The 18,453-nt window shown below is 46.3% G+C and overlaps 1 protein-coding gene across 2 annotated transcripts in view; it reads right to left on the reverse strand.

Annotated features, from left to right (window-relative positions):
* VPS16 (VPS16 core subunit of CORVET and HOPS complexes) overlaps window positions 1-18,453 on the reverse strand; it is a 315,475-nt gene that overhangs the window by 72,836 nt on the left and 224,186 nt on the right. For both annotated transcript variants that reach the window (XM_077448719.1, XM_077448718.1), the window contains exons 18-19: window positions 5,259-5,356; window positions 2,614-2,721 (exon numbers count right to left, since the gene is read on the reverse strand). In XM_077448719.1, the coding sequence (XP_077304845.1) occupies window positions 2,614-2,721; window positions 5,259-5,356 (206 nt within the window). The remainder of the gene's footprint in view (window positions 1-2,613; window positions 2,722-5,258; window positions 5,357-18,453) is intronic.

Here is an 18,453-nt window from a genome sequence, read left to right on the forward strand (position 1 = left end):
GCACCCCCCCATGTTGAGGACACACACTCGCTCGTCCCCTCCCCCTTTCCTGACTGGCCGGGCAGCATGCACGGATAAGGGTCTGCTATGGAATTTGGGGGGACCCCCACGCCGTTTTTCCGGCGTAGGGGTTCCCCTTTAAATCCATACCAGGTGGCAGGGCCAGCGAGGTGTCAATCTCGCCGATGGAGGCGGCGACATTGACTTCCTTCACTAGTCCCGGCTACCTGGAGCCACGGTCAAAGTTAACTGACTTTTCTCCGTGTGTGGGCAAGTCCGTTCATTTCAAAAGTCCAGCGGACTAGCACACAGACGGCCAGATTGTCCGCCGGACAATTTTGAGTCAAAACGTCTTTCTAAGTCCGCGGGACTTTTGGAAAGAAAGTCCGCCGGAGCCCACAAATGGGCGGATTGTCCGGCGGACTCTCCCAAATGGAATAGGGACCTCCCCCAAAGGTCAAAGGTCAGCAGGATAGTCCGATCGTGTGTACGTGGCATTAGCCACACTAATGGCTCGGTCTACATCCAGGCAATGTAAAGAGAATGGGTAGAAAGATGGAAGAACAATTTCCTCAGTTAACCGGAACACTGAAGTCACCTTTGGAAGGAAGGATAGTCTTGGGAGTAATACAACCTTGTCACTGTAAAGTATGAGGAAAAAGACTCTTTACAGGAAAGAACCACCAGAGACAAGTCTGACAAACGTGAAGGTTACTTTGCTAGCAAGAAAATCTAAGGGAATATCTCTCATGGGATCAAAGGGTGGTTCTGCAGGGCAGACAGATCCAAATTAAGGTTCCAGGGAAGTACAGAGTGCTGCAAAGGGAGGCCTAACACAAAAAAACACCTTAAATAAAGTTTTTTTTTTTTACCAGGGAGTTCAAAGTCATCTGCTCTGCTGTACCTGCTCTGAGTTTGTGGCCTTCTCTCATACTTTATATCAGTACTGCTGGGACCTTTAAGAAGGGGACATACCTCAAAAGCGTGTCCTAAAAAAATTGTATGTTAGTGAAAATAAATGTATCAAGGTCAAAATGGTTATTTTATAAGAAACTACTGAATATCGTGGTCCCTCATCTCATAACTCTGTTTAATAGTCTAAAGAAAGATGATCATTTCTCCGCAGACATGTGACGGGCCTCAAAAAATTTTCGCCCAATCTCCCTTATTAACATGTGAAACTCTTAGTCAAGGTACTTGCCAATCGCTTGAATCAGATTTTGTATCACCTGGTCTCAAAAGATTAAACAGGTTTTGTACCTCTTCGGCACGCCACTGATAATATATGCCGTACGCTCCTTCTTACACATCTAGCTCACCATTGGGCTATACCCCTCATGTTACTGTCCTTGGACATCCAGAAGGCATTTGATACTTTATCATGGACATATCTGAAAGAAGTCCTCCGTTATAGGGGTCTGGGTAATCCTTTCTTATTTTGGGGCAATAAGTTGTATTCAATAAGCCATCGGCTTCCATCAAATATATGGGGTAGGAATCCTCGAAATTTCCTATTTTATGCGGTACGCCTCAAGGCTGTCCTTTGTCCCCGCTCCTCGACCCTTTGACGGAACATATCTGCTTGAATCCCGATATTCGAGGGGTGGAATATGCAGGAGTGCATCATAAACTGGCGCTTTTCGCAGATGACGTCTTAATGTATGTCACGTCCCCTTACACCAATCTTCCTAATTTATATTCTCTTTTGCACAATTTCGCCTCCTTATCGGGACTTCAAGTTAATCAGACTAAATCGGGTTCTTTAAACGTTTCATTGCCGCACTTGGTTCAACAATGAATTTCCCATTTCACTGGTCACCCTCCATTCCATATCTGGGGATCAACGTAACATCAAACTATTGTTCACTTTATACAGCTAATTATCCCTCTCTTATTAGGTCACTTACACGTTTACTGGAATTGTGGGACAAATCTAGGATCTCTTGGATGGGCTGCATCAATGCAATAAAGATGGCCCTTCTCTCAAAACTTCTGTACGCTTTTCGAGCTCTACTTACTTAAATCCTCCCCCACTTATATTGCGTTCCTTGCAATGTCAAAGCCTTAAAATGTATCTGGGTGTCAACCAGGCCAAGACTGAATCAGGAAGTGTTATACAAACTGAAGCGTGCAGGGGGTTTGGGAGTTCCGAACCTGATGTACTATAATAAAGCAGCGCAAATTGCACCCTTGATACAGCTATATGCCAGAGAATCAGCTCCTCTTTGGACAAACATTGACCTAGTAGATGTGGACCCGGTCCCACTATCATCACTTTTATGACTGCCCGCTCAATTTCATCCTAGGCCTCTAAATCCTATCTTGACCCACTCACTCGTGATATGGGATTAGGTCAAGTATTTTGCGGGACTTCTTTCACCGGTTTATCAGTATAACTGCTATTATGTTGTATGGAGGAGTACAGTCTGGAAAAATAGGATATAATCTAGGCTAAGTGGGTAAAGGAAGCGAGTATGAACAAAAAGAAAGCTATGTAGTGTGTACCTACCTGCATATATCCAATGTACATTTCACATTTATCAAACTATGAATACAGAAAGATCTATAACTCTTATCATTTAAAAAAAAAAAAAAAAAGCAGAAATGGAATACCTTTTCGGTGCTGTAGCTAGCTCGTACATGAAAATTTGCAAGTTCTTGATGATTATCATCTTGATTGTATAAATCTTTTAAAGTTTCTGGTTCTTGATGTTTGCAGAACTGTCAATACAGAATTAAAAATATATAACACTTAAAAGTCATGCTGGCCCCCCCAACCTTACTAATTGCTCTTCAAATCAATAGTACAACTACCTTTCTGTGCAAAAGGAAATAAACCCCTGACCGCCAGAAAGGCAACTTTAGACTGGTAGTGGACAAACCATATCAAAGGTCCAGTTTAATTACCCTACTAGAAAGTTCTAAGGATGGCTTGTACTTGCCCTCTCTATGCAACTCCACTATTCCGCACACATTTTTTATCATTATAGCTTGCACGGGGCTAAGCAGTTCTATTACTCCCAAGGAAAGAAGAACTTGTGTGTGGTAAACATTAGCTGCTCTGGCCCTGGCATCTGAATTGTGGTTGGCATGGGGGATCATCACTTGTATCACATGCCTGGATATAAGGTCTTTTTCTTGGGCTCCAGAAGTGGTTTAGGGCAACAGAGGAAGGTAAGGGTCTTAAGTTGCCTGCAGTGCAGCAAAACTGTTATTTTACCAAGTATAGCCAAAGTAATAGTTTACTTTAAGATAATCTGAAACCTGTTGCAATTTAAATGATCTAAAACGTAGACATTCACATTTGAACAGTTGAAATCAAATTTGTGCTTAGGAGTGTAGGCTTCAAAGTCTGTGTTGTAATGTTCCAAATTGATAGGAAGTCCGAGTCTTCCCCCCTAATCTTTGTATATCTTATATACTGGTGTTTGACAGAGTAAAATGCAATAATTGCTAGCAATCTTTATAAGAAAGTTTCATTTATTGTGTCGGAAACTTTGCACTCTCTTGTGTATTTACCAGAGCGAATAAAAACAAAAAAAATCTGAAAAGGAATATCTGCCCTTGTGATGTTGCGAACAATTTAATTAGCACAGTCCTCTGCATACAGAATTATGATGACAAGATTTCTAAACATAAAATCAGGTCAATACAAAATAAATGACCTGAATCCAGATAATTAGGATGCTGATCTCACCAGAGGTCTGCTTCTTTACAACCCTGAAATGTGGATTGGATAATTTGCATTTAAAGCATGTTATTGTCTTGGGAACTAAGCAAAATAAAAAACATAAAAATTACTTTTGTTGTCCTTTTCTTATTTATGCATTCATGCACTGCTAGAACTGACAATCATATCCTATGGCATACACACATCACTACACAGCAGTGTGCAGGAGAAGGACCAACCACTGTTGACACCAGACAAAGAAGAGGAGGAAGGCCACAGCATGTCAAGTCACCAGCTGGAGGACACTTGGATTTAAACTATGTATCCACTAGCCACTTCCGCACCACTGCATGCCGATATACATCCTTATTTTGAAGGAGGATATTGTTATTATGGCAGCAGCTAGCTGCCATAACCCCAGCATCCTCTTGTTCGGCCGGCGGTCCGCATCAAGATAAAAGTGGTCTCTGCAGCGGATTTGCCGCAAGATCACTTTTGTCTGTGGTGGGAGAGGGCCACCCCGCCGTGCTCTGGTGCCCTCCGCCACTTATCGAAGCCATCAGCAGCCGCAGAGGCGATTGGATGTTGTGCCTTCCTTGGCATGGAGACGAGTGAGGGGAAGATGGCCCCCCCGTCTCCATGACATTACAGGGCGGAAGCGACATCAAAACGCCACTTTTGCCCATAGCTCTTAAAGGGTTTTGTTTTAATTTTTTTTTTAAACTACAAATTTTTTATTTATTTTTTTTTATTGCATTTTAGTGTAAATATAAGATCTGAGGTCTTTTTGACCGCAGATATCATATTTGAGAGGTCCTGTCTGTTTCTATTTCAAGGGATGTTTACATTCTTTGTAATAGGAATAAAAGTGAAATTTTTTTTTTTAATGAATAGTGTAACTATAAAAAAAAAAAGGTAAAATAAATAAGAAAAAAATAACTTTTTTAAACGCCCCATCCCGCCGAGCTCGCGTGCAGAAGCAACTGCATATGTGAGTAGCGCTCGCATATGAAAACGGTGTTTAAACCACACATGTGAGGTACAATCGGTAAAGCGAGAGCAATATATCTAGCCCTAGACCTCCTCTGTAACTTAAAACATGTAACCTGTAGAATTTTTTAAATGTCGCCTATGGAGATTTTTAAGGGTAAAAGTTTGTCGCCATTCCACAACCAGGCACAATTTTGAAGCGTGACACGTTGGGTATCAATTTACTTGCCGTAACATTATCTTTCACAATATAAAAACTATTGGGCTAACTTTACTCTTGTCTTATTTTTTCATTCAAAAAAGTGTATTTTTTCCAAAACAGGTACGCTCGTAAGACCACTGCGCAAATACGGTGCGACAAAGTATTTAACGACCGCCATTTTATTCTCTAGGGTGTTAGAAAAAAATATATACAGTGTTTGGGGGTCTAAGTAATTTTATAGCAAAAAAAAAAGTTTTTAACTTGTAAACAACACATTTAAAAAAGAGGACTTTAAGTGTTGAAACAAAATTATTACGTATTGCAATATGCAAAAAGAAACAATGCCTTATAATTCTTGATAGATTAGAAAGCCATGTAAACTTAAAATCTATTCACCTGTTGATATAAACTGAGAGCAACTGGGTGATTCTGCAACGTCATGAAGAAATCTCCACGGTTGAATTCATGTTTCATGTATGACACCACAGTGTATACTAAAAAGAATGAAAAAATTTGTTATATCAAAGTACATGTGTATCTGTGACTTACAATACTATAAATGGATACATTTAAATATTTCACCCTTGGCACAAGACACTAATGAAGATAAAAAAAAAAAAAGTAACATTTTAGATTTGAAAATAAAGTGTACAGTAAATCGAATGAACCATGCATAGGTGAAAATGATTTGCTTTGTAATGTTCCCCAACCTATTGCTTACCGTTGCAAAGCATATATCATATTGATCAAATGTAGAAATAAGAAGGTAATGTGGACTGCATGCAAAAAGTTACTTGATCCACTGGTACTAAACAGCATGCATTAATTTCCTTTTTACAGCATATTAAAACATTTATGTATACAATAATGTAAATAGAGGGAGCTTTTAATTTTTTTTAGCATGTTATTTACATTTTTTAATTTTATTTTTATTAATTTAACTTTATTGCTATCACAAGGTGGGCTAACAAGCCAGCTAAAGAAAAAGCAGGACAAAGCTGATGGCTGCAGCTATGATCTTGTAGTAATTACTTGCTGACGGGACATTGTAAATCAGTTAGCAAGTGGTTAAATAACCAATATTTTCTGAGATGGATACATTAGAAGCAATAGGAAGTTTAAATACTTATCCTTCCTATAGAGAATGCTATTCTAATTTTTTCTTTTTATTGTTGGCCACGTGTCCAAAGACTTAGATATTTGGTCACATTATCTCTGTTGAACAGGAAGGCCTTCACATATGTGAAAAAGTACTGAAGGAAGGTTTTTAGTGCTTCCATTTCTTTTTATTTTTATTCATCCCAGCAAGATTGCTTAGGGTCAAGTATACGTAAGTAAAGACAAATATTTCCCTTTTAGTTTTGAACAGAACTAGCAAAAAAAGTTTGCTTGTTCCAAAACCGACAAGGTTGAGGATATGGGTGATTGGCAGATGCCAATGTATGTGGATGAAAGTAGTGAGAGCATAGGGATCTGGGATAGTGGCAGCTGCAGTGGAAAGAGCAGGAGTACTGGGGTATTAGCAGGTGTTGAGCGTAAGCTTGTAGGTGTAGTTGTAAATGAAGGATGCATGATGGGGTCAGGTAATTCCCTGAGGTGGGGATGTGTGTAGGCACAGTGGTAAGTGTAGGAGGGCTAAGTACTGTTGGGAAGCTGGGAGCAAGCATCCACAGGGCTTAAGGAAGAAGGGGGGGAACTGGTGAGAGAGGACAGGGTTTTGGAGACCGTATTTGTCAAGATCCTGATTAAGTTTGGCTGTTTTAGAGCATAGGAGGAAAGTAGGAGTCAGTTGTCATGGAGAAAGGGGTAGGGGTGGCACACTGGTAAGAGAGGGTGCATGTGCAGTGGTGACAATGTTGAGGGGGTTTGAGCTGCCACAGTGAAAGGAATGTGGAAAATATTTTGTGGAGGTGCAGCGGTGAGAGTAGCAAAGGAAGGATGGGGGTCAGAGGTTGTGGGGACAGAAGGGCTCATACAAAAGAAGTGGTTGGCTGGGGATGTAGTGGTAATAGTGGTAAGGGCATGGGAGCATCATGTGAGGAAGACTAGGGTTCAAGTTTGGATTGGATAGTTTTGCGTGTGGGATGAATACCCGAGGGGTGAAAGCAGGGAGGTTACATTCTGGCAGCGTGTTACATCACTGCAGCAGCACTACATTCAGTGATGCTGCCGGCCCTGCACAGCCGGGTGTCCAGTTGACAGGGTAATTATAACAAGCTTGTCTATTCTATCAAAAAGCAGTGGCATTACTGTGTGTGATGGAACCACTTGGGCACCGCTTCCTGCCCTCCAAACCGCTCCGAGAGGATCAAGAGCGAATACCAGTCCCTTTTACCACAAACATCGTACAGAGAAAGATGTGAGGAAAAATCCAAAAGGAAGACAGAAATACAGTCTTTTTATACACTTGAACAGGTCGGTCACCACATGAACAATAAAACCAAATGTTTACCCAAAACATCACACAATGGTTTATGTAACGAGGTAGCGCTAACTCATGGCTAATGCCATCAAAATATTCTCTAATGCAAACGATCAGACATTCTGACAACCAAACTGTGAATTTTTTTCTGACGGATGTTGGCTCAAACTTGTCTTGCATACACACGGTCGCACAAATGTTGTCGGAAATTCTGATCGCCGTGAACTCGGTGATGTACAACACTTGGAGTTCTTATTCAAGGTCAGACTTGCCAGCATCAAGTTTACAAAATACAATACACATTATTACAAGTATAAACACAACCCCAAAGTAGTTTGCTAGAAGACAATAGGTGTGTTAGCACAATTAACAATGGATGAAAGACAGATGGCTTGAGCTGACGAGATTACTATCTGCTATGAGTTTCCCAGTGTTGAGCATGCCATCTAGGCCCTTAACATGGATCCTAGGCCTAGACTCCCAGAGTGTGTGTGTTCTGGGGAGACACAAACCTGAATCAGAAACAAAACAAAACCATTCCAAGGGTCCAGAGACACCCACCTCCAAAAAGTAGTGTTCCCTTGAAAGCCAGGGCCCATAGTCAGTAGGGCAAGAGGCTAGCCTGCAGTCCCTCCAAAAACCTCTGACCTGGTTAGGTCTGTCACATTTCTCCCCCATCAAAAGTTAACTAATTAGGTCCCAGACCTACACCTGGTTTATTAGGGCAGAGTGGGCAGAGTGAACCCACATAGTCAGTCCACATGATCTCCATTCGTGGATGCAGGGAATAGTTGTCATGAGTAGGTGTGGGGCAGAGGTCATTGACTTTCTTCAGGCTACCAGCACTTCAGCTTCAGATGGGATGACTGCCCCGGCTCTCTGGAACTCCACAGTTGTTGTCGGTGCTAGGCAGAGGTCAGTAGCACTCTGCCCTGTTGCCAGCACTTCTGCCGGGGTCTCCTTATAATCCCCTCCGGCTAACTGTTGGGGAGGGAGGCCGGCTTTGTCCCCTCCCAGACTGTGGATCTGCCGCTGGGGAGGAAAGATGAACACCTCATTCCGAAATGTGTATCTGCCGTTGAGATGATGAGGCAGTTGCTCCTTCTCCAGACTCCTGGACTCTCACTGTGGAGCGAGGGTGACTTCCTTTGCTTCTCTTACACTGGCGTGACCACCGCCTTCTCACCCTGGGCCTCCGAAAACTGCCACGGATGTGGGGCAGAGGTCCTGGACCCTCTGTCTGGTTGTCAGTGATTCAGCAGCTGAAGAAATTTGTTGTAACTCCACAGATGCTGCTGACAGGAAATGCCATGTCCCTGTCAGTGTTGTGGGAGAAAGGCCGGCTGCCCCTTCTCTGGGAAAGGATTATGCTGCTGTTGGTGCTGGGCAGAACTCAGTGATGTTTGGCCCAGATGCAAGCTGTTCCACTGGGAAATAGACTGAAAAGCCAGTGGTCTTGCACACATCCTCCAGGGTCACCAACTCTTGCAGGCAGAGGTGAGCAGCTCTCTGCCCTGAGGCTAGCTCCTGTGCTAGAGGTTCACTGGGTTATTCCTCCTCAGCAGAAATGTCTCTGGAATTACTGAAAATCCAGGGCACGGGTTGGCGGCACTTGTGCCAACACTTTGGCAGGTGACTCATAACCCATAATATCCTCCGATTAAAAGTCAGTGAAATCCATACATTCTGTGATCTGTGGCTGGGGAATGAGGGCGGCTTCCTCTTCTCCTGAGCCCTGTAACTGCAAATGGGAATGGAAAGATGAGCCGGCTGCTCCATCTCCTGTACTTTTACCCAGTTGCTGGACAGACGCATTCCTCCATCCAAGCTAGTACTGTGCAGAGACAGGTTCGTCAAGGTTAATCAACACTTGCTGCATCTGCCATAAGAGCTCAGCTTCCATAGCTGCGGATGGAGGTGGGCAAAGCACGCGGTTACTTTGCCCCATTACTGACATTTCAGCCAGGATTTCAGAGCTGTTGGCTTGTACCTCCTGATAGTCCCAGGCAAAGGGAGCCAAGACCTGTTGCTGCCGAGCAATGTCTAGCAGTCATCTGTAGGTGATCTCCAGCTCGCATTCCTAAATGGCTAGAAACTCCAAATCTTCCAGTGCCCATAGCACTTCCGAGACATTCAGCCTCCACTCCCTATACTAGGAACACTCCGGCTACATATCAGCGGAGGGCTAATACCCCAAACATTACACACAGACAAGATGTGAGGTAAAATCCAGAAGAAAGACAGAATAGAACAGAACAGAAATACAGTCTTTTTATACGCTTGAACAGTAGGTCAGTAACAACACGAACAATAAAACCAAAGGTTTACCCAAAACATCACACAATGGTTTATGTAACAAGGTAGAGCTGACTCATGGCTTATCCCATCATAAGGGATCCTCCAAGAGTTAGTCAAATTAATCAACATGTACTAAAAACATTAGACTTGCCGGCATTGAGCTCAGAAAGTACAATACACATTATTACAAGTATAAACACATCTTTACAGTAGTTTGTTAGCACACAATAGGTGTGTTAATTAGCACAATTAATGAGATTACCATCTGCTATGAGTTTCCCAGTCATGGCTGGTAATGTGCCATCTAGGCCCTTATATGGATCCTGGACCTAGACTCCCAGAGTCTGTGTGTTCTGGGGAGACACAAACCCAAAACAGAACCAAGACCACGTCAAGGGTCCTCCAGGCACCCACCTCCAAAAGAGTAATGTTCCCTTGAAAACCAGGGCCTAGTCAGTTAGCTAGCCTGCAATCCCCTCCAAAAGCCTCTGTCCTGGTTAGGTCTGTCACACTGTGCATGCGTAATATCTACTTTGGACTGACCCAAAATAGTGCCCCTATGGTAGTGTACTTTGGGTAGTCATGGTATTTTCTAATAGACCTTTAAAGCTCTGCTGTCTCGAATGATGCTACTGCGCATGTGCTCAATATCAACATTTGCTTTAGTCCATAGTTGCACAGGCAGAGTAATGGAGTACTGCACAAGCATAGTAATGCACGCATCTCTTAGCAGACCAGCTGGTTGGATGATGTGAACTGCTCATGTGCGGAATTTGCCCCCATTTTGAAGGAGACACACAGCAGTTAGATCGGGGGATGAGAGACTAGATAAATGGCAATGTCTGGAGATACAGGAGGTTCTTATTAAGGACATGTGCGCAGTCCATTGCCATTTTGGGAAACCATTAAGGTCGAACCTTAGCTTTCCCTTCCTGAAGCCCAACTTCAGCATTTTATTGTCACTTTCTTTTACTTTGTACATTTCTTAAACACTTTACAACCATTTAACTCTGGCCACTCATTCAACCTACTATATTAATACTTTGAACATATAATTTATTTATAAGGCTAAAACAAAGGAGTAAACTTAAAGCAGATGTAAACCCACTCTCATCCTTTCTAAACTACTGCAATATTGGTTATCTAGAAGGATATACATGCCTTCTGTATGTATACTTATCTGTCAAATGTCTCCCCTCTGTCTGCAATGAGACCCGAAAAACTGCAGATTATGTGGGTGTTTTCCAGGGCTCAGTGGGAGGAGTCAGAATGTCAGTAGACTCCCCGCCCACCTCTATACTCACTTTATCAACATGCATTTTCTCCTGTGTATTTCTAAAAGCCCGTACACACGGTCGGATTTTTTGACAACAAACATGCAAATTAGCTGTTTTGGAGCAACATCCGACCGCGTGTATGCTCCATCGGACAAACCTTTTCTGTTTTCATCTGACTTTTGTTGGCTGTGCGAACGGACAAACTTTTTGACAACATAAGTCCGATGGAGCAAAGTCCGATCGTGTGTACGCAAAAGCATCGGACTTTTGTACAAGGTACAAACACGCATGCTCAGAACCAATGCAAAAGATCAGACTACAATACAGAAGTTGACCAAAGGTGGCGCTGGAGTCATTGAACGTCGTCAGTACGTTGTGACGTCACTACGTTCGTGTTTGTTGTCAAAAAGTCAGATCGTGTGTATGCAATACAAACTTGTGGACTACGCCCTTTGTACAAAAGTCCACGGGAAAGTTTGTACAAAGTCCGATCGTGTGTATGAGGCTTATCACTGAACTTCTGCTATGATCACTAACATCTAGTCAAAACCCAGAAAAGTCCCACATGACCTCAGCATGCCAAATCATGCTGAGGTGTGGAGCAGCCAATTCTTGTAGAGCCGCTGAAGAAAGGAGTGGGGGTGGGAATTAAAAAATAATGCATGTCTATATTGTGCCAGACAAAAAAATAAATAAAACATTTTTGGGGTTTATATCCACTTTAAATTAGAATCAAAAGTAAAACCTTTTTTCTTATTTTGGATAGTTAGTGATGGCTATAACCCTTATCACTTTTTTTTTAACATCTGCGTCCCATTGGGGAATATTACCCTTCACATACTGTGCCATAGCCAACCAGGCGCACTAGGTCTGCATAGGAGGGACGCTGGGGCCAATCTGGGGCAATCAGTATAACTGAAATCCCCTCGGCTTCCACTCTGCGGAGCAGACGTGTTAACAGTTTAAGCGGAGGAAAGGCATAGAGCAGCTGGTACTGATCCCACGGAGCCACCAGCGTGTCTGCCCAAGGATCTCTTGTCCTAGACACGAATCTTAGCACCTTCTGATTGAGACGGGAGGCCAGAAGATCCACATCTGTTGTGCCCCATCGCAGGTACAGTAGCCTGAACACCTCCGGATGTAACTCCCATTCTCCTGGGTTCAGCATCTGGTGACTTAGATAGTCCACCTGCCAGTTCTCCACTCCCGGGATGTAAATGGCCGATAGGGCTGGTACATGTCGCTCTGCCCACTGAAGGATGTGAACGACCTCCCGTGCGGCGGCCAAGCTTCTTGTTCCTCCTTGGTGATTGACATATACCACCGCCGTGGCATTGTCTGACTGGATCCTGATCGGATGCCCTCAAATTCTTATTGACAATATGGAGAGGCATAGCCTGATCGCTCGCAGCTCAAGCACATTGATCGGCAACTTGGATTCGTCCTCCGACCAGAGGCCCTGGTTCGACTGAACTCCCATCACTCCAACCCAGCCGATTAGGCTGGCTTCCATTGATCACTGTCCAATGTAGAGGTAGGAACGACTTTCCGGGCCGAAGTGCCGGGGACCTCAGCCACCAGAGCAGGAAGTCCCTGAATAACTGGCTCACCTGAATCTGCCGATCCAAGGATAACGGAGATTTGTCCCATTTTGTCAAGATCTCCTTCTGCAAGACTCGGGTGTGAAACTGGGCATATACGGTACTGCCTCGAAGGAGCCCACCATGAGTCCCAGGACTCACATGCAGAAGCGTAGCGACGACCACCTGTGGTTCGTCTGCAGTTTTACCGCGGCTCTAAGAGTCTGAAGCTTGTCTGAAGGGAGAAACACTCTCGCTTTCATGGAGTCCAGCAGTAAGCCTAGGTACTCTAAGTGCCGAGTCGGTACAATCTTCGACTTTTTTAAGTTCAACGACCACCCAAATTCCTGCAGGGTTTGCATGGTAATCGCCACATGCTCCTCTAATTCTGAGGCGGAAGATGTTCTCAGGAGGAGATCGTCTAGGTAACCTACGATCGCCATCCTGCATTGTCGCAACAACGCCAAAACAGGAGCCAATACCTTGGTAAAGACTTGGGGGGGGGGGCTGATGCCAAACCAAAGGGGAGAACCACAAACTGGTAGTGGGCTTCCCCAACTGCAAATCACAGAAATTTCTGATGCCGAAGGCATATGGGTATGTGCAGGTACTCATCCTGGATGTCCAAAGATGCCAGGGAGTCCCCTTGATGGAGTGCAGTGACTAAGCGAACTGATTCCATTCTGAACCTCTGTACTTGAAGTAATTGAGGGCTTTTAGGTCCAAGATTGGACATACCCCTTCCTTGGGGATTACAGATTGGAGTAGAACCCCTGGAATCGTTCTGGCTCCGGAACAGGCACTATCACCCCGCGACTCAGCAGGTCCCTTAGCGCCCTTATTAGGGCCTCCCGGCGAACCAGGAGTACAGGTATGCTGGAGGGGAAGGATCTGTTCGGCGGCCAAGAGAGGAACTCTATCTTGTAGCCGGAGGAAATCAGATCACAGACCCATTGGTCAGACAGCCGAGAGGTCCACCGGGCTGCAAACTCCCGAAGGTGACCCCCGGGTGGGGGCAAACTTTCATGCGGTAGCAATTTTGATCTCATGCTTGCGGTTCCAGGGACGTTTTTGTCCTTCAGAGGTCATCCTGTCGGCCTGGGGACGTTTAGCCGAAGCTCCAGGCAGAAGAAAAACCCGTTTGTGAGCGGAAAATGAGGGCCCTTGCCTACGGCATCGCTCCTTAGCCTTCCTGGCCTGTGGGACTAGTGTACTCTTACCACCTGTGGCATTTTTAATAATGTCATCCAATGAGGCTCCAAAGAGCCACTCGCCAAGGAAGGGTAAATCTGTCAGGGCTTTTTTTTTTTTTTTTTTTTTTAGATGCCTGGTCAGCCGACCAGCATTTTAGCCAAATCAGGCTATTCAGCACCATGCTGACACTGAAGCCCTGGATAACAGAGGGGGAGGGAGAGTATCCAGGGCCACGTCACAAAGGTACTTAAGGCCTTGCACTAACTGGTCTGCTAGTTCCATGCAGACAGGAGAAGCTTGTTGCCCCCCAACCCCCCAATTCACGCTGCAAACGTTTTGCCCACTCAGTAAGTGTCTGCAACACAAGTGCGGATGCCAGTACTGGTCGCATTGCTGACCCCACAACCGTAAACAAGGAACGAGCCATTGCCTCGGCCTTCCTGTCCGTGGGATCCTTAACTACTTCCACCCGGCCAATGTATATATACAGCCGGGTGGGAGCTCTCTCCTGACTGGACGTTCAGGAACGTCCTTCAGAAAGAGGGGGATCGTGCCCGTGCATCGGCGCGATCCCGATGCGCTCGTGTGATCGGCAGGAGGGCTCTGTGATTGGCCCTCCTGATCGCATGACAGCCGTGTCCAATCACAGCCATCATGTGATGTAAACAAACAGCTGGTTGCTAGGCAATCGGCTCTCCTCTCCTCAGACGGAAGTCGTCGCTGAGGAGAGCAGATCGATGCAGCCGGCTGGTGATCAGTGAGTATGAGCTGTTTTTTACAGCTTTGTACTCACTGATCACCAGTCTAGTGTAAAAACACACATGTCCCCAAATAATAAAAACACATGTCCCCCACATATGTCCCGTAAAATCACATGTCCCAATAATTATCTGCACACATATGTCCGTGATCACCTTCACACATCTGTACATGATCATTTGCATACATATGTCCGTGATCACACAAACCAATTATTATACACTTAACAGAATTTTTTTTACCAAAAACATGTAGCAGAATACATTTTGGCTTAGCCTTAGCCTCAGCCTGCAGCAGTTAGGAAGGTGGGACCATCACTGTCCTAAGCCCCAACAGGTTGCAGACATGGCTTCAGAAACTGGTGTTTTTCCCCAAAATCCAGGCAATTGCAATCGGCTCGCCTACAGACAGTGCAGTGCCTCTGGACGCTTTTTCAGCAGTCCTTAATACGTTGTTGCCAAGATGGAGGCGGTGCATGGGTGAAAATGTGGTAAAAAAATGGCCCCTGCCCCCCCCATCCTCCGGGGAGGGCTCTGATGCAGACTAGGGCCCCATTGAGACGGGTGACCCCTGCTCTGTCGTTTCAGATGACACTGACCAGGACAGCGAGGATGATTCCCCGTCCGGGTCCGTGCGCGACAAAGCGCTTGTTGGAGCACTTATCACAGCTGTGAGTGATCTGCTGGCTCCTGAAAATTCAGGAGCCAGCAGATCCCTCTGCTGATGTAGTGGTCCCTTTTTGGGTCCGTAAGCCAGCCCGTACACCTAAGGTGTTTCCGTATCTGACTTATTTTGATAAGATCATATACAAGGAATGGGGTCGACCGAAACGGATCTTCTCGGTCCCCAAATACATGGCGGTGCGATACCCCTTTGAGGAGAGCCTTCTCAAAAAAATGGTTGGCTTCTCCGGTCGTGGACCCCCCAGTATCCAGGTTAAATAAAGTAACCACGATCCCGCTAGAGGGGATGCCTGCCTTTAACCACTACAATACAGGGCACTTTCGCCCCCTTCCTTCCCAGCCTTCCCAGCCCAATTTTCAGCTTTCAGCGCTCCCGCATTTTCAATGACAATTGTGCGGTCATACTACACTGTACCCAAATCAAATTTTTATCATTATATATTCACTACAGTTTTTTTTGCGATACAAGTGAAAAAAGAGCGGAAATTATTATTTATTAAATATTTTTTCTATTTTAAAAGGAATCCAATAAAATCTGGTCAGAAGACCGGGCCACCACTTGTAAAAGAGCTAGAAGAAGGCGCGGTGGCCCGGCAAGAAGAACCGAAGAGGGGGACAAGACCCCCGAAGTCGGAAGAAGAGGGCGGCGGTGAAGAAGAAGAAAGCCGGGCTCCTCCGCTAGTAAAAGAGCTAGCAGAAGATAGCGGAGGAGTCCGGCGAGAAGACCCCCGAAGACGGAAGAAGACCCCCGGAGCTGTGCAATAAACTTAACCCTTGTGTGTTGTGTTTTTTTTTTTACATTTTTTTCACAGGTGAATGGGTAGGGGTACATTGTACCCCATACTCATTCACATAGGGTGGGGGGCCAGGATCCGGGGGCTCCCTTATTAAAGGGGGCTCCTGGATTCCGATAAGTCCCCCGCCAGCAGACCCCGACAACCAACGGCCAGGGTTGTTGGGAAGAGGCCCTTGTCCTCATCAACATGGTGACAATGTGCTTTGGGGTGGGGGGGCCACGCGCTGCCCCCCCTCCCCAAGGCACCCCCCATGTTGAGGGCACGTGGCCTGGTACAGCTCAGGAGAGGTGGGGGCGCTCACTCGTCCCCCCCTTTCCTGGCCGGCTGGGTAGCGTGCTTGGATAAGGGTCTGATATGGACCTGGGGGGACCCCCACACCGTTTTTTCGGTGTAGGGATTCCCCTTTAACTCCATACCAGGTGACGGGGCCAGCGACGCCTCCTTCGCTAGTCCCGGCGACCTGGAGCCGTGCTCAAAATGAACGGACTTTCCTCCGTGTGTGTGGGCGAGTCCGTTCATTTAAAAAAACTTAGTCCGCCGTACCTAGTCCACCGCAAAAGTACCGTGTGTGGGCAGGTAGCTCGTTCGGAAAGTCCGGCGGACAGTCCGCCAGACTAAGTGCGCCGGATAGTCTGATACGTATGTGTATGCAGCATAAGAGAAAAAAAAGTTTTGCCTTTATACTTTAAACTCCAGTTTACATCCTATACTTTATTTTAAAAAACTAGAGGATGTGGAAAATTAGGTCCACCCTCAGGTTTTACTGCGATCAGATGCTCCATTAGAGAGATTTTTCATCACTTTCTGTCCTGGTGACAATAGCATCATCTGATGGGAAGCAAGGTAAAAATCTTCAGCTGCTGCAGTGATTTGGGAGGAAGCTTCCATTCTTGCCTGCTTGCCGCTGCTTTGTAGCACGGAGCAGAGGAGCCCTAAAATGCCTCCTCAGCTCTGTGCTACAGTAGGGGGAGTTCTCAGGTCCACTGCACTGTGCAGAAAAAAAAGCCTGCACAGACCACGGAGATGGCAGAGGAGGTGAGGGATCTGTCACTGTGAGAACGAGGGAAAGCTTTGCAGAGCCTAAGTTCCATCAGAGAGGAGTGCACTGTGAAAGTGTGTGTGGGGGGGGGGGGAATATGTGCAGAGAGGTAAAGTTTGCGTGCGTTTAGCAGAGGAGAGAACATTGTACACAGAGGAGAGCTTGGGGAATTTGTGCAGAGAGGAAACCTGAGAAAGTATGTGTGGGGGGATTTGTGATGAGAGGGGAACTGGGGGGGGGGATTTGTACAGAGAGGGGAACTGGGGGGGATTTGTACAGAGAGGGGAGCTGGGGGGGGGGGGATTTGTACACAGAGGGGAGGATTTGTACACAGAGGGGAGCTGAGGGGGATTTGTACAGAGAGGGGAGCTGGGGGGATTTGTACAGAGAGGGGAGCTGGGGGGGGGGGGGTTTGTACAGTGAGGGGAGCTGGGGGGGATTTGTACAGAGAGGGGAGCTGGGGGGGATTTGTACAGAGAGGGGAGCTGGGGGGGATTTGTACAGAGAGGGGAGCTGGGGGATTTGTACAGAGAGGGGAGCTGGGGGATTTGTACAGAGAGGGGAGCTGGGGGGGGGGATTTGTACAGAGAGGGGAGCTGGGGGGGGATTTGTACAGAGAGGGGAGCTGAGGGGGGATTTGTACAGAGAGGGGAGCTGAGGGGGGATTTGTACAGAAAGAGGAGCTGGGGGGATTTGTACAGAGAGGAGAGCTAGGAGGGGATTTGTGATGGGAGGGGAGCTGGGGGGATTTGTGATGGGAGGGGAGCTGGGGGGGATTTGTGATGGGATGGGAGCTGGGGGGGGATTTGTGATGGGATGGGAGCTGGGGGGGATTTGTGATGGGATGGGAGCTGGGGGGGATTTGTGATGGGATGGGAGCTGGGGGGAGATTTGTGATGAGATGGGAGCTGGGGGGGGATTTGTGATGAGCTAGGAGCTGGGGGGGGATTTGTGATGAGCTAGGAGCTGGGGGGGATTTGTGATGATGAGATGGGAGCTGGGGGGGGGGATTTGTGATGAGATAGGAGCTGGGGGGGGATTTGTACAGAGAGGTGTGTTAGGGGGATTTGGATTTATACAGAGAGGTGGGCAGGAGGATTTGGATTTGTACAGAGAGGGGAGCAGGGGGGGGTTTGGATTTGTACAGAGAGGGGAGCAGGGGGGATTTGGATTTATACCTAGAGAGGTGGGCAGGAGGATTTGGATTTATACAGAGAGGTGGGCAGGAGGATTTGGATTTGTACAGAGAGGGGAGCAGGGGGATTTGGACAGAGAGGAGAGAGGGGGATTTGGATTTGTACAAAGAGGGGAGCAGGGAGATTTGGATTTGTGATGAGAGGAGAGCAGGGGAAATTTGTGATGGGAGGAAAGCAGGGAAATTTGTGAGGAGAGGAGAGCTGGGGGGTAATTTGTGATGAGAGGAGAGCTGGGGGGGGATTTGTGATGAGAGGAGAGCTGGGGGGGGATTTGTGATGAGAGGAGAGCTGGGGGGGGATTTGTGATGAGAGGAGAGCTGGGGGGGGATTTGTGATGAGAGGAGAG

This window comes from Lithobates pipiens, unplaced genomic scaffold (assembly GCF_037356315.1).
Source record: "Lithobates pipiens isolate NorthernLeopardFrog02 unplaced genomic scaffold, aLitPip1_a1.2 Scaffold_22, whole genome shotgun sequence".
In the NCBI taxonomy this organism is placed as follows: Eukaryota; Metazoa; Chordata; class Amphibia; order Anura; family Ranidae; genus Lithobates; species Lithobates pipiens.